Source organism: Hemiscyllium ocellatum, chromosome 22, assembly GCF_020745735.1.
Source record: "Hemiscyllium ocellatum isolate sHemOce1 chromosome 22, sHemOce1.pat.X.cur, whole genome shotgun sequence".
Classification (NCBI taxonomy): domain Eukaryota; kingdom Metazoa; phylum Chordata; class Chondrichthyes; order Orectolobiformes; family Hemiscylliidae; genus Hemiscyllium; species Hemiscyllium ocellatum.
This window is the reverse complement of record NC_083422.1, coordinates 56995184-57012181: the sequence shown is the minus strand read 5'-3', so window position 1 is coordinate 57012181 and position 16998 is coordinate 56995184. Positions and strand designations below refer to the sequence as shown.

At 45.3% G+C, this 16998-nt stretch overlaps 1 protein-coding gene across 2 annotated transcripts in view; it reads right to left on the bottom strand.

The window, feature by feature from the left end:
* sema4gb (sema domain, immunoglobulin domain (Ig), transmembrane domain (TM) and short cytoplasmic domain, (semaphorin) 4Gb) overlaps window positions 1-16998 on the bottom strand; it is a 173563-nt gene that overhangs the window by 142243 nt on the left and 14322 nt on the right. Inside the window, exons 1-2 of one of the 2 annotated variants that reach the window (XM_060842256.1) lie at window positions 13760-13830; window positions 11306-11559 (exon numbers count right to left, since the gene is read on the bottom strand). In XM_060842256.1, coding sequence (XP_060698239.1) covers window positions 11306-11429 — 124 coding nt within the window. In that variant the 5' untranslated portion in view covers window positions 11430-11559; window positions 13760-13830. Of the gene's footprint in view, window positions 1-11305; window positions 11560-13759; window positions 13831-16998 lie in introns of those variants that run through there. The other variant, XM_060842255.1, reaches the window with a different exon arrangement.

Below are 16998 nucleotides of genomic sequence, written 5' to 3'. Positions count from 1 at the left end.
TGGGCAAGACCAGCAGTTTCCCTCCTTAAAGCTCATTGATGAATTTATTCACTTTGATTGAATTCAAATTCTACCATCAACTACAGTGGGATTCAAACCCACCTGCTGAGGACATGAATGAGGTCCCTGGATTAACAGTCCAGTCACAATAGCACTAGGCCATTGCTCATCCCTACCTGCTGTGAGATGGTGGTGGTGGTGGTAAGCTGCTTTATTGAACGCGGCAGTCTCTGAGGTGTAGGTAGCTGTACAATACCATTGCAAAGGGAGATCCAGGATTTGGACCCAGTAACAGTGAAGAGCCCATGGATTAATTCCAGGTCAGAAAAGTGCTTGGGGTTTGATGGGGAATATGTAGGCGCTGGTGGTTGGGCAGCTAATTGACGGAATTAGAGGGGGAAGGATGAAGGAAGGCTGAAATGAGCTTAAACTGTAGTGTGTACTGGTTAGGCCGAATGGTCTTGTGACATAAAGAAATGCAAACCTTTTTTTTAACTGATAGTAAATTCCTTGATCAGATGATTTCATGAACCAGCTGTGTCCTAGCAGGCAAGAAGGTGGGTGTGAGAAACAGATGAGTTGCTCACTCCAAGAGGCTACTCCGCAGCGTGAATCTCACTATCATTCTTGAGCAGAATCTGAAGTGTAACAAATCCTGTCCAAGATTAAGAAGGGGATTGGGTGTACGTGCCTTCTTCAGGCAGGGCGTGGAGTACAAGAGTTGGCTAACCACGGTGCAGCTGTTTAAAACCGTTGTTCCACTGTATTTGGAATATTGTGTGCAGTTTGGGTCACCACCTTACTAGAAGGATGTGGAAGCTTTGGAGAGAGTGCAGAGAAGGTCCACCAAGATGGCGCCTGGTATGGAGGGCCTTGGCTATGAGGAATGGTGAAAAAGACTAGGATTGTTTTCACTGAAAAGCAGCGACTGAGAGGCGACCTGATAGAGGTCGACAAAACCATGAGGTGCATAGATAGAGTGGATAGTCTTTTTACCCAGGGTTGAAGTTTCAATTACAAGGGGGCACAGGTTCAAGGTGAGAGAGAGGGAAAGTTTCAGGGAAATCTGCGAGGGATGTTTTTCACACAGAGAGTGTTGGAGCCTGGGGATACACTGCCAGAAGAGGGGGTGGAAGCAGGGATGTTGGAGACATTTCAGAGATATCTGGATGGTTACATGAACAGGGAGGGAATAGAGGGATATGGACTGAATAAGGGCAGAAGGTTTGTTTTTTAGTTTAGTTCAGGCCTGGTGATCAGCACAGGCTTGGAGGGCCGAAGGGCCTGGTCCTGTTTTGTAAGTGGCTTGTCCGGGTGGGTCAGAACCTGACGTGAGAGGACGCAGCAAACGACCCCAATGTCTTCACACAAGAACAAACTAGAATCAGAAGCCAGCACCATCACGTGGACAGGAGGGGGGGGAGGTGGGGTTTGCCATCAGAGACGGTCACAAAAGTTCACAGCATCAACCATCTCACCAAGCCTCAAGTGGGGTGGCACGGTGACTCAGTGGTTAGCACTGCCGTCTCACAGCACCGGAGTTCCAGGTTCGATTCCAGCCTCAGGCGACTTCCTGTGTGGAGTTTGCATATTCTCCCCGTGCCTGCGTGGTTTCCTCCCACAGGCCAGGTGAATTGGCCATGATAAATTGCCCATAGTGTTAGGTACATTCGTCAGAGGGAAATGGGTCTGGGTGGGTTACTCTTCGAAGGGTCGGTGTGGGCTTGTTGGGCTGAAGGGCCTGTTTCCACGCAATAGGGAATTTATAGACTATTGACAAACCTTGTAGATGTACAGAAGGATGTGGTCAGATATTGTTCCATCACTCAGCTTCCTGGTTCTCCCAGTCATGGGTCCTCTCCACTTCCAGTGAAGTCAGGGGGATGACTCACCCAGTCAGTGCCAGTAATTGCAGGGAACACCACCACCAACACAGGGCCACCTCCGTAACATTGCACAATGTTGGGATTGGAAAATGGCTCAGGGTTGAGTAATCACTATTGAGATGAACGCAGAATCAGATTGTACCTCATAATACCCTGGCATATGAGCAATTCAGAACAAAGAGCAATAGTTATCAGGAAAGCCACAATGTGGAGAGACTGGGGTGGGCAAAGTCAGAAGCCAAATGACACCAGGTCGTAGTCCAGCAGGTTTATTTGAAATCATTAGCTGTTGGAGCACTACTCCCTCATCAGGTGTTAGGTGAAGAAGCAGCGCTCTGAAAGCTAGTGTTTTCAAATAAACCTGTTGGACTATAACCTGGTGGTGTGTGACTTCTGACCCTGTCCATCTCAGTCCAACCCCAGCACCTCCATGTTATGTTTGTGGCATAAAGTGCTCCCTACATTACAGCACCAATTACACTTCACTCGAAGCAAGTACTTTAATAGGATTTCAGAGTGACGTCAGAGTGCAGGTTCATAGCTTCTTGAAAGTGGAGTCGCAGGTAGATAGGATAGTGAAGAAGTTGTTTGGTATACTTTCCTTTATTGGTCAAGAGTATTGAGTACAGGAGTTGAGATGTCATGTTGCAGCTGTACAGAACATTAGTTAGGCCAGTGTTGGAATATTGCATGCAATTCTGATCTCCTTCCTATCAGAAAGATGTTGTGAAATTTGAAAGGGTTCAGAAAAGATTTACAAGGACGTTGCCCAGAGTTTGAGCTATAGGGAGAGGTTGAACAGGCTGGGGCTGTTTTCCCTGGAGCATTGAAGACTGAGGGGTGACCTGATAGAGGTTTATAAAATCATGAGGGGCATGGATAGGGTAAATAGACAAGGTCTTTTCCCTGGAGTGGGGGAGTCCAGAACTAGAGGGCATAGGTTTAGAGTGAGAGGGGAAAAATTTAAAAGGGACCTAAGGGGCAATTTTTCACACAGAGGGTGGTACGTGTGTGAAATGAGCTGCCAGAGGAAGTGGTACAATTACAACATTTAAAAGCCATCTGGATGGGTATATGAATAAGAAGGGTTTAGAGGGATATGGGCCAAGTGCTGGCAAATGAAACTGGATTAGTTTAGGATATCTGATCAGTATGGACGAGCTGGACCGAAGGGTCTGTTTCTGTACTGTACAGCTGTGTGACTCTCTGAGTCTATAACCTGGTGTTGTGTGGTTTCTGACCCCATCAGGAAAGACTCATCAGCCTGAGGATCTCTTGTCTTGTGAACAGGGGTGAACCCAATTCAGGGCATGAAGATTCTGAAAGGGGTTTTTTCAGGTGGAGACATAGAGCTGTCGTAAAAAGGGGCTGGAGTAGGCCATTGGGTTCTTCCAGCCTGCTCCACCATTCAATATGATCATCCAGCGTGTTCCTGCTTTTCCCCCAATTCCTTCTCAAAAATATTCATTGTTTTATCCTTGACCACTTTCTGTGGCCGAGAATTCCCCACTCTCTGGGTGAAGACATGTCTCCTCATCTCAGACCTGAATGATTTACCCCGTACCCTGAGACTGTGACCCTGATTCTGGACTTCCCCACCATCAGGGACAACTTCTTGCATCCTGCTTAATCTGTGGCCCCTAGTTCTGGACTTCCCCAGCATTGGGAATATTCTTCCCACATCTATCCTGTCCAGTCCCATTGGAATTTTATAGGTTTCTATGAGAATCCCTCCTTCTCATTGTTCTACACTCCAGTGAATAAAATCCTAAACGACTCAACCTCTGCTCATATTTAGAAATATAAATACATAGAAAATAGATGCAGGAGTAGGCCATTCGGCCCTTCCAGCCTGTCCCATCATTCAATATGATCCTGGCTGATCATGCAATCTCAGTATCCAACTCCCGCTTTCTCTACATATCCCTTGATCCCATTAGCCACAAGGACTATGCCCAGCTCCCTCCTGAATATATCGAATGAACTGGCCCCAACAGCTTCCTGTGGGAGAAAATTTCACAGATTCATGGCTGTCTGAGTGAAGAATTTTTTCCCCATCTCAGTTCGGAATAGCTTATCCCTTATTCTTAAAACTGCGGCCCCTCGTTCTGGACTTACCCAACATCGTGAATATTCTTCCCACAGCTATCCTGTCCAGTCCCATCGGGATTTTATATGTTTCTATCAGGTTCTCTCTCATTCTTCTAAATTCCAGCGAGTACAAGCGAGAATTCCAGTCTTTCCTCATCTGTCAGCCCTGCCATCCCGGGAATCAGGCTGGTGAACCTTTGATGGACTCTCTCAATAGCAGGAACGTCCTTCCTCAGACTAGGAGACCAAAACTGCACCCAGTACTCAAGGTGTGGTCTCACCAAGGTCCCATATAACTGACATCCTTACTCCCATACTCAAAGCCTCATGTTATGAAGGCCATATTAGTCCTGCCACCCCAGGAATCTCAGGTAGGTATAGAGAATGTTTTTCAGCTTGGAGGGACTGGCAGCATTAATGAAACAGGAAATACATGAGAAAGTTCTTTACCTGAAGAGTTGCCTGAATGTCTGACTCACTACAACAGGAAGCAGCTCGGGTACATATTGAGGGAAGGTGAAGAAACACACAGGGAGGAAGGGTTTGTTAAAGGAGTTTTATGGTACTGGACGGGAGGATGATCATGTGCACATCGTCAAAGATTATAAAATCAAAATCCTGCAGATGTTGGACAGAAAGTTCTGAAGAAACTCAGCAGGTCTGTGGAGAGAGAAAGCAGAGTCAACATTTCGGATTCAACATGACTCTACTCTTGCATTTTTAAGTCTGTTCTATTTACCACAGAGCTGAAATTTAAAAATCTTGATGAAGTCCAACTTTTTGAGCTCTTCTGTAGCTCTGGATCCATTTTGTTATTTGTGAAGTGTCTTGGTTTTTTAAATTATACAGTACAGTCAAGTTTATTTTCATGTTTGAGATCTTTGCTCACCTGGTTTGGACCAGCACCCTTATTGTTGTACCTGTACCATTACTGCTATTTTTAGAGTCATAGAGATGTACAGCATGGAAACAGATCCTTCGGTCCAACCCGTCCATGTTGACCAGATATCCCAACCCAATCTAGTCCCACCTGCCAGCATCTGGCCCATATCCCTCCAAACCCTTCCTATTTATATACCCATCCAAATGCCTCTTATATGTTGCAATTGTACCAGCCTCCACCACATCCTCTGGCAGCTCATTCCATACACGTACCACCCTCTGCATGAAAAAGTTGCCCCTTAGGTTTCTTTTATATCTTTCCCCTCTCACCCTAAACCTATGCCATCTAGTTCTGGACTCCCCGATCCCAGGGAAAAGACTTTGTCTATTTATCTTATCCATGCCTCTCATAATTTTGTAAACCTCTATAAGGTCACCCCTCAGCCTCCGACGCTCTAGGGAAAACAACTCCAGCCTGTTCAGCCTCTCCCTATAGCTCAGATCCTCCAACCCTGGCAACATCCTTGTCAATCTGTTCTGAACCCTTTCAAGTTTCACAACATCTTTCCGATAGGAAGGAAACCAGAATTGCACCCAATATTCCAACAGTGGCTTAACCAATGTCCTGTACAGCCGCAACATGACCTCCCAACCCCTGTATTCAATACTCTGACCAATAAAGGAAAGCATACCAAACACCTTCTTCACTATCCTATCTACCTGCGACTCCACTTTCAAGGAGCTATGAACCTGCACTCTAAGGTCTCTTTGTTCAGCAACAGTCTCTAGGACCTTACCATTAAGTGTATAAGTCCTGCTAAGATTTGCTTTCCCAAAATGCAGCACCTCGCATTTATCTAAATTAAACTCCATCTGCCGCTTCTCAGCCCATTGGCCCATCTGGTCCAGGTCCTGTTGTAATCGGAGGTAACCCTCACTGCTATCCACTACACCTCCAATTTTGGTGTCATCTGCAAACTTACTAACTGTACCTCTTATGCTCACATCCAAATCATTTATATCACTTCTGAGGAATATCAGGCAACCCTCAAGACGGAAGCCACTGCACCCTCAGTTATTTTAATTGCTGTGTGTCACACACAGTATGGTTTGCAGAGCTGAATTAGCCCTGAATCATCAGCAAAACAAACACAATGCAATATACAAAACATGTGGGTGGCCACAGTAAATGCAGGATGCAGCAAATATAAATACCACAACAGCAACTGCATTCACGCTATCTTGATGAAAACAATGGAGATGTGTGCGAATTTCAAAACCAGGTTAAGTTCGGAGTAGTTTGTTGAGGTAGATTTTGTCTACACCTCACTGAAAGTGGAGGGGACAGCTCATTGATTACAGCCACAGAATGGTCTCAGGGAAACAGATGATCAAAAGATAACACACTGCCTCAGCACACCCACTTCCATCTGTGCTCTATCTGGGAATGATAATCCTCCAGGATTGGACTGGGGTCACCTCAAACTCAAGATGCTGCTCCTGGTCAACCTGCAAGTCCTATCCGTAAGAATACTCACGGGCTAATAAAAACAAGAAGCATTATATTCAACCTTCCAGACAGGATCAAAAAAGGCCATTCGGCCAATGAGTCTGTGCTGGTCAGAAACAAGCACCTAAATATTCTAACTAACAGCTGGTGATCCCTCACTGATCAAGAGTCATCTAGACTCGAAACATTAGCTTGCTCCCTGATGGTTCCTGCTGTCTGACCCGCTGTGTTTTTTGTCTTTGGTACAGATTCCAGCATCTGCAGTAATTTGCTCCTGACTATATTCTAATTCAGCACTTGGCCCATCCCCAGTGCACATCGAAATAATTCTTCAATGTGCTGAGGGTTTCTGCCTCTCCCACCGTAACAGGCAGGGAGTTCCAGATTCCCACCACCCTCTGGGTGAAAAAATGTTTTCTTCACATCTCCTCTGAACCTCCTGCCCCTTCCCTTAAATCAATGCCCCCCCTGGGCTTTGATCTCTCGACCTGGGGAGGGGGTTAAAGCTCCTCCCTGCTAAGCTCCCTGTCTTCACTCTGCAGTTGTGAAGCGTAACAGGCAGCTGAGGGGAGTGGGGGAGGAGGGATACCAAAAATGTTTCACCGAACTCCAAAGGTCCTCAAACCCTGCAGTTCCAATGTTAATGGCTCCAAGACAGCGATATTCCCAGGAGGCACAGCAGTCAGGTATCACCTGTTTTAATGAGGCTGCAGATTTTATTTCTATTTCCATTCCTCAGGCAGCCCAGTAGGTAAAGGTATGTGTGTGTGTGTCTGTGTGTGTGTCTATGTGTGTGTGTGTCTGTGTGTGTGTCTATGTGTCTGTGTGTGTGTGTGTGTGTGTGTGTGTGTGTATGTGAGCGCCTGTATGTGTTGTGTGTGTGCCTATTCGTGTGTGTCTGTGTGTGTATGTGTGTGTGTGTGTGTATGCGCGCGCCTGTGTGTGTTGTGTGTGTGCCTGTTCATGTGTCTATGTCCATGCATGTGTGTGTCCATGTGTGTGTGGGACTGGGGGGGGGGGGGGGGGGGGGCAATGTGTCAAAGGGCTAAGTGCCTTTGCAATACTGCTTTGGACTAACAGACACATGTCCTGTTTCCCCAACTCCCCACACTAACTGGAAATATCGGATAAAAGACAGGAAAAGAAAGTTTGGATGGCGGTGTGAGATCTTGAAGCAGGAAAGTCAAATTTAATCTTACAATCTTTTTTCGTAAACTCCAGCAACAATTGACTACGCGCATGACTGAGATTGAGCAGGTTCCTCTCAGAGCTAGAGAGATCGATTGGCACTGCACGAACACAGAGATGTTTGACATTGTGACCTTCCACCCAGACATCCTTCAGTCAATGAAATGCATAAATAATGTGCAGCTCCGGCAAGTCAAAGTAAGGAGAGGGTTAAGGGTGAGGTGGTGTAAATCAATCAGGAGGTTCTGATTACCCATATCTTAATCCCCAAGCCTGCTAACTAATTTAATCATGAGTAATAATGTGACATTAATGCCCCATTACTTACCAGCACAATCCAGCCCACTGCCTGCACTAAACAGGGAGCTATCTAGTCAGCTCAGACAGCCTGACTAGCTCAGTTTACTGGACGATGTGGAGTGACACCAACAGTGTGGGTTCAATTCCTGCACCAGCTGACCTTATCATGAAGTCTCAACCTGTCCCCTCACCTGATGCACAGTGACTGAAGTAACTCTCCATAGGCCCTGTACCCTGTCACCAAGTCCCCCTTTAGTTACACGTGCACAGTACATGACATTGACCCAGCTAGCTCAGAGCTGACTCCTAGAGTGAACAGAACTCCTGATGTTCCTGTTTACATCTGACAGCCAAGGCTCCCAGATTAATAGCTCCAGTCAGGGAACTCACATTCTATGAGGACCACCTGGGCTGACCTCATTGAAACCACTACAGTAACCCTCAGATTAAACCCTCATGAGTTATCTCTGTCTGTCTCTCTCTCTTCCCCCCCGCCCCCCCCAGCGAATGAGAGAGCAGCCAATGCTTTGGCAGGACAATAGTTACTTATCTTATCAGCTTAAACCTTGTAGTTAGCACACAACACTTCACCTGATGAAAGAGCAGCCCTACTAAAGCTTGTGATTTCAAATAAACCTGTTGGTCTATAACCTGGTGTCATGTGATTTCTGACATTGTCCACCCCAGTCCAACACAGGCACCTCCACAACAAGTGTCCTACACACATCCAACATCACCTCCTTGTTCTTGTACTCTAATCTCCTATTAATAACTGAAAAAATGTGTTGCTGGAAAAGCGCAGCAGGTCAGGCAGCATCCAAAGAGCAGGAGAATCGACGAATCGATGAGTGCCTCATCTTCTGCCTGGGAACCCTCCAACCACAAGGGATGAACTCAGATTTCTCCAGTTTCCTCATTTCCCCTCCCCTAACCTTGTCTCAGTCAAATCCCTCGAACTCAGCACCGCCTTCCTAACCTGCAATCCTCTTCCTGACCTCTCCGCCCCCACCCCACTCCGGCCTATCACCCTCACCTTGACCTCCTTCCACCTATCGCATTCCCAATGCCCCTCCCCCAAGTCCCTCCTTCCTACCTTTTATCTTAGCCTGCTGGACACACTTTCCTCAATCTTGAAGAAGAGCCCATGCCCGAAACGTCAATTCTCCTGCTCTTTGGATGCTGCCTGACCTGCTGCGCTTTTCCAGCAACACATTTTTCAGCTCTGATCTCCAGCATCTGCAGTCCTCACTTTCTCCTCAATTAATAACGCAAGAATACTGTGTGCTTAAAGAAAGTACAGCAAAGGGAATCACACTTACTATAACAAACCGTAATGAAATTATACAATTGTTCAGAGACATTGCATGGGTTCAGGTGAACAGACTCACAGCGGTCAATAAAATAAATGGTGACAATATGCAGTAAAAATACTGAGGGAGCAGTGGAGTCAATAGCGGGTGGAGCTCTCAGAATTAAAGGTTTCGCATAAAAGTTATAACTTCTTCAGCCTGAGAGTGGTCAGAGTGTGGAACTCGCTGCCATCAGCTGAGGTGAACAGCAGAGGTCTTCACTAGAATGTGGCCCCAATCAGACCAGCCTTGTAACTAGTGAATGGCACAGTAAGATTGAGAGACCAACCAGCCTTTCCTTGCTCCTCTTTCATATAGAGCCATAGAGTCATAGAGATGTACAGCATGGAAACACACCCTTCGGTCCAACCCGTCCATGCCGACCAGATATCCCAACCCAATCCAGTCCCACCTGCCAGCACCAAACACTTCCTATTCATATACCCATCCAGATACCTCTTAAATGTTGCAATTGTACCAGCCACCACTTCCTCTGGCAGCTCATTCCATACCCGTACCACCCTCTGTGTGAAAATGTTGCCCTTTAGGTCTCTTTTATATCTTTCCCCTCTCACCCTGATCATGACGCAGTTTGGAGCCAATCAGACTTTCAATCGCTGATACCAAAGGAAGCAGCCCTGGGAGTTAAGTCTGAACTCAATATAACTATATCATATGGAAGAAAAACAGAGGGAACTACTGACAGGACTGAGATGCTAATAAGCCATCGAGATTCATTCTGTCTCCTCATGATGGTGGCTCATTGGATGGCACTGCTGTCTCAATGCGCCAGGGACCCAGGTTTGATTCTAGCCTCAGGCCACTGTCTGTGTGGAGTTTGCATGTTCTCCCCGTGTCTGTGTGAGTTTCCTCCCACAGTCCAAAGGTGTGTAGGTTAGGGTGGATTGACCATTATAACTTGCCCATTAGTGTCCAGGGATGAACAGGCTAGATGGATTAACCATGGGGAATGCAGGGATATGGTATGAGGGTGGGTCTGGGTGGGATGCTGTGTGGACTTGATGGGTTGAATGATCTGTTCCCACACTGTAGGGACGATCCTTTGCAGGTCCATTACTAACTGAATTGTATCCATAATATTGTACCAGCTGTGTTGAAGTCCTGATAGTAACCAATATGTCAGAATAGTACCTACTATTCCATGGGGAATATAAAACTAGAAGATATAGGTTTAAGGTGAGAGGGGAAAGATTTAAAAGGGACATAAGGGGCAACTTTTTCACACAGAGGGTAGTGTGTGTATGGAATGAACTGCCACAGGAAGTGGTGGAGGCTGGCACAATTATAACATTTAGAAGGTACGTAGATGGGAATATGAATAGGAAGAGTTTAGAAGGATATGGGCCAGGTGCTGGCAAATGGAACTGGATTAATTTAGGATACCTGGTTGGGATAGATGAGTTAGACTGTCTCCATGCTATACAGCTCTATAATTCTTTGACTGTTATATAAAAGTCCTACATAGTAGCCACTATATGCTCCAGTACCTGATCTATCAGGCTATAGTATTTATAATGTATACATAATGTATACACACAATTGGGTATCTGCTGCATAAGGTTTACATTGTGTCCAGAAAATGTAAGCCATGTACAACGTCAGATTTATAAACCTTTTACAGTTTGCACATGTTATACGTCCTGTTTGGATAACATCATGTGCACCTTCAGTTAAACTTACAACATAAGACCTGTATGGTACTGTTATGTAAGTCATGCACAGTAGTTACTCTATAGAATCCCTGTCTAGTATCCACTTCATGTAAGTTATAAATAAACCCTAGTCAATACCTGAAACAAATTCCAGTATCTGCTAACAGAAACCTTGCGTAATACCCAATATATGTACTTGTCCTATACACTAACAGACATATAAACCTATTCAGTACCTACCAAGACCAACACAGAAACCACCACGTAGCCCATAGAGCACACAGTTAAGTATGGCCTGATATACATACCCGATTATTTTATATACACCATCTATAGTATCCATGATATATACTGTAATTCCTAAGCCTATAAAAGTTAAAACCTTACAGTCATGTACATGCTTATAAAGAATAATTGTCACATTACCATCCAGTGATACTGTCCTTCTGGGAATACTATCCAAATCCATTGTGTGTATCGCTGACATAATTCCAAGGAGCAAAGGGATGAGGAGGTGCACTCTGCAACTACAACTCCTCATGTTGTGCATTCTGTGGCATGGAATACTGTTGAAGTCAGGTTTTGTGAGACAAGACACCAGCGTCTATCTTCGCTCCAGCATCGCGGAGTTATTCTCCCACTATAATTTTCCACACTGCTCTGTCACGGACTCAGAATCACTGTGGGAATGGAGAATAATGAGAGAGAGAAAAAAATGAATTAGATTGGACACTGCACGTCAAAGCACAATTTGAAACATCAACACAACAATAACATACATCAATTCCTACGTTCTTTCCTCCTCCAACACTCCCAAATTTGAAATTGTTCTTCCTTCGGCTTGCAATTTAACCTGACACTGTATCCACCCGCCCTTACAAAGCAGTTTTAGAATTCTGGGCACTCTTCAGTGTTTCCAAGAGAGGGAGGCAATGAAACACAAACATCAAGCCGAGATTGGCGAACACAAGTTGAAGGGGTGTTTGAAGATATGGCTTTGAAGTAAGGCACAAGATGCAGAGGGATGTCACTAACAATAGGCAGGGAACACAAGAAAATAGAAAAAAAATGAATCTTCACACTTGATATAATTTTGCTGTTTCTCTGACATTTCTGGCTGACGAGGCAGCAGAGGGTTTGAAATTCTTTCATTATCTGATGTTGAAAGCATGTAAAAATAAAACCTCTCGAGCTCAGGAAGTGATGCACTAAAACTGAGCCAGGAGATCATTTATTTACTACACATGTTGGCGACTGTATATCAACATTTTAAAACAATAGTCAAGGCTAAATAAACGGAAGTGCTGCCAGCGATGGTGTTATATGAAATTTATTTTAAAGCTGTTTCCCTGATCGACTGACTAAGTTAACACCTCAACCAAAATATCTCTGTGCAGAAATTGGTACGGGTGCAATAGGTGTTGATATGGCGATATCAGCATTAATTCCTACCCAATTATTCTGTTCGCATATAACTTTCAAAACAAACATTGAAGAGAGAATTAACCCTGAGTCTGCACTTAACAAGAACCAAACACACAAATTGAACAGAACTCATCATATCATGACATTTCAAATCTTATGCTCTTTCAAAATTGGGTGACACAATTTTATTTTTCAAGGACAGTCTGATTGATCTGAGTTTTCAAACTGTCCGTTAAATGTCACAGGAAGATCTTGTTATGACAAATCCTTTGCTAAAAGCCTCACTTGTCAGCTCCTAGTGGATAATCTGGTTAAGGTGACAAGACCAGAATCGTTGTGATTTATCATGGTCAATCAGCAGGCAGATGGAGACTGATGTCAGAGTGAGGGGAAGACCGAGACAATTTGACAAGAAGGGAGAGAGAGAGAGAGAAATGTGTGGCACAGTCAGAAAGAGAGATTTTAAAAATGCAGAAAGGAAGAAAGACAAAGGATAGAGTGAGAGGCAGACTCAGAAAGAAAGAAAGAAAGGCAATGTTAGAGACAAAGTCAAAATTCATACAACATCAGGTTATAGTTGAATGGATTTATCTGAAAGCTTGTGATTTCAAAGCGCTGCCCCTTAGTCAGGTGCACCTGATGAAGGAGCAGTGCTCTGAAAGCTAGTGCTTCCAAATAAACCTGTTGGAGTATAACCTGGCGTTGTGTGGTTTTTGACTTTGTCCACCCCTGTCTAACACAGGCTCCTCCACATCATGTTTACAGGCAGGAAGAGAGAAAAGAAAAACTGCAAATTCAAAAGATGAATTAAGAAATGCATTGGATAGTTAACAATTTAAATTGAGTGGAAATTAGATTAGATTAGACTTACAGTGTGGAAACAGGCCCTTCGGCCCAACAAGTCCACACCGACCCGCCGAAGCGAAACCCACCCATACCCCTACATTTACCCCTTACCTAACACTACAGGCAATTTAGCATGGCCAATTCACCTGACCCGCACATCTTTGGACTGTGGGAGGAAACCGGAGCACCCGGAGGAAACCCACGCAGACACGGGGAGAACGTGCAAACTCCACACAGTCGCCTGAGTCGGGAATTGAACTCGGGTCTCAGGCGCTGTGAGGCAGCAGTGCTAACCACTGTGCCACCGTGCCACCCACCGTGCCTACTGCAGATGCTGGAATCTGTACTGGAAACAACAAATGCTGGGGATCACAGTGGGTCAGGCAGCATCCATAGAGAGAGAGACTCACAATGTTAGCTTGCTCTCTTTCTTCAGGGATGCTGTCTACCCTGCTGCGATCACCAGCATTTGTTCTTCCAAATAAACTGGTCTCCATTCAAGTTTCATTCGAATGTACGATTCTCTATTCAAACTTGCTGAAACCCTGACACATGGGCCGTACCAATGACTGCTTCATGATCTCAAGAAGATACTGGCTGTGAACTCACGTCATTAGCAAATTCTGACGTGGACCTTTGTTCAGAGATTAGCTTAATCTAGGGAACTGAATTTTATCAAAATATGTTCCATTTCTTCAATGGTTTCATGCAGCTGCTCAGGAAGCTTGACTGTGCTGTTTCCCCATCTTCTTTAATTCCATTCCTCCTTTCCCAGGAACTGAATAATGCAAAAGGGCAGTTTGACATTGTACAGATAGCATTTTGTCAACTTGAGAGGCATTGTAATCTGTTCACGGCTTTTTATTCACCACCCCCCGGCTCCCTCTTCCTGTTCCCACCCCCCCCCCCACACACACGCGGTGATGGGCTGGTTTAAATTGTCATTCTTCCTCCTGACTCCTGATTGGCCACATTGGTTGGCTTAGTTGGTTCCTGTCAATCATGGTCTGCACTAGCTTGCCTTGGGCCTTGGGTCAGCAGAGAGAGAGAGAGAGGGAGGAAGAGCCATAGCGCTCCATTCCCATTTCAAGGCTGAGTTAGATGTTTGACACACAAGAGGATCAAAGGTTACAGGAAGGACAAAGAGGAAAGCAGGGCTGAGACCACAGCCAAAGCCCCCAGGATACTCCTGACAACTGGACTAGGCTCGAAGGGCTGAGCAATCTAAGTTATATGTTTCCGTGTTCCATCTGACCTCAAGACAGAGTGGAACCAAGTCCAACGACCTTGCACTGTTCTACAACAGGGATCCAATAAGGATTTTAACTGATTTGACCAATCCCTAGACAGAGGGAATGCTCAATGCCCAAATATCTACTTGGGTGTATTCTTGAGACTGGAGGGTCAATAAGACACCCTCCAACACAGGAGGCACTGGAGTTTGCATTGAAGTTAAAAGTGGAATGTCTCTGTGTTAAAGTGCCCTCTCAGCAACCTCCAAAATCATTAGACCATACAATGTAGTAGAAGTAGGCCATTCAGCCCATCATGTCTGATCCACCATGGCTGACCTGACAATCCTCAATTCCACTTTCCAAATAACCCCTTGATTCCCTTCCTCACTAAAAATCTGTCTGTCTCAGCTTTGAATATATCTAATTACCTGGCCTCAGATTCACTTCCCCCTGAGAGATGAATTTCCTCCTCATCTCTGCCATAAATGTGTAACCCATTATGTTGAGATTACGCCTCTGGTCCTAAATGCTCCCACATCGACCAAGCCAAGTCCCTGAAGAATCATGTCTATTTCAATAAGGTCATCTCGTTCTTCTGAGCTCCAGTGAGTACAGGCTGAACCAACCCAAACTCTCCTCCTGAGACAGTGCCTCCATACCCAGGAAGAGCCATGGGAACCCTCTGTGGGCTGCCTTCAATGACAGCCCATCAAAACCTTCTCCAGTCTACAGGCCACAACTGTGGAGAGGAAACTCTGACAGAAGACCTTTAAATCAGATTACATAGCTTCCCATCACTTAGAGTCATGAGACACAACCCCGACATTCGCAAAGCTGACCCCCGAAACTAGCCTGAAGAAAAATGACTCCAAGGCAAGATGGTGCTGGCAACCTCAATGTGAGAATACCCTTCCATCCAACCCCATAATGCAGAGAGAATCCTATCCTTGCTCAATATTTAAGAGGTATTATTTTAATATGTGCATGCATGTGTGAGTGTTTTTGTGTCTGTCTGCGTGTGTATGCGTGTATCTATGAGTGTATATGAGTATGTGGGAATATATATATGTGTGTCTATGCATGTGAGTGTGTGTATGCATGTGAATGTATGTGAGAGAATGTGTGTGAGACATTGTGCGTGTGTCAGTGAGTGTGTATTAGTGTATGTGTGTGAGAACATGTAAATCAGAGTGTGTGCATGTGTGAGTGATTGTATGTGTGTCAGTGTGTCTTTGTATATGTGTGTGTGAGTGCATGTCTATCTGTGTGCGTGTATACGTGAGAGTGAGAGTGTCACTGCATGTGCATCAATGTTAAATGGGACAGACTGGCCCAGGTAAGGACCTTAGTGGGGTGTAAAAGCTGGTATCTGAATGCAAAATGCCCAGGTATTACACAGAAACATTACTTAGAAGTGCATTCCAAATCACCTTCAACACGCTCAATAACACAAACACAGAGAAACTAAACTGCAACAATTTAAGTCCATCCTCACGTACATCTGCACATTGTAGAAGTGACTTGCATATTTTAAATCTAGATTGGTTCTCTGTGTCACATCTAATTTAGACTGCACACAATTACAACACAAAACTCCAAGGACACACCTATGTAAATATTAGCATATTCCAGAGTCACTGTGGAAATACTAGCACACTTCCAGAACATTCCCACATCTTGGCAATACTGGCACTCCCCCAGATCCTGCACCCCGGAGGCTTGGCACATTCCCAAATCCTCCCATGCCTGGAATATTGGCACACATCCAGACAGCAGCCCCTTCGGAATATTGGCGCATTCTGTATTTCCCCTTGGGAATATTGGCGCACTCCCATGAATCCTCCCCCTTGAGAATATTGGCACATTCCCGTGGTTCCCAACCCCGTGGGATATTGGCACACTCCCAGAGGGCACCCTTTATGAATATTGACACATTCCCAGAGGATTATCCCCACCCTCCCTTCCACAGTGGGAAGTTTAGCACACCCTCAGGGGGTCCACCGATGGGAATATTGACACACTCCCAGGAGGTTCCCCCAATGGGAATATTGGTACACTCCCAGGGGATTTCTTCCCCACCCTGGTGGGAATATTGGCACGCTCCCAGGGGGTGCGCACCGCCCCCCCCTCCCCCTCCCAATTGGGAATAATGGCACATCTCAGTTGGGTGCCCTCTGTAAATACTGGCAGAGAGGCAATGAAACAGCAACTGTAGACCCCCTGCAGATGCCACCACCCTCTCAGGGATAACACTATCTCAGTAAGACATTGAAGGGTGATATCCTGAGGGTACATTGAGGGTTGAAAGATAGTGAAAACCATCAAAGAGAAGGTAGTTTTCTAAATTGAAGCTTCGACTGTGGGGAATGTCACTTTTCAGGAAGCTATATCACAAATCTCTCCGCGTCAAATGTTAAAACCGTTGGAAAATCATTAGCAACACAAACTAGAATCTGTCTTCGACCATCATTTATGGATGTGCTTAACCTTCTGAGAATTACCAAAGAAACTATGCTGGAGAGACAGCACATCCAACATGCCCTGCTCCCTCAGTGATGTACTGAATCACCAACCTTTGAATCCCTGTGCTCAAAGGTGGGAGTGGGATTTGAA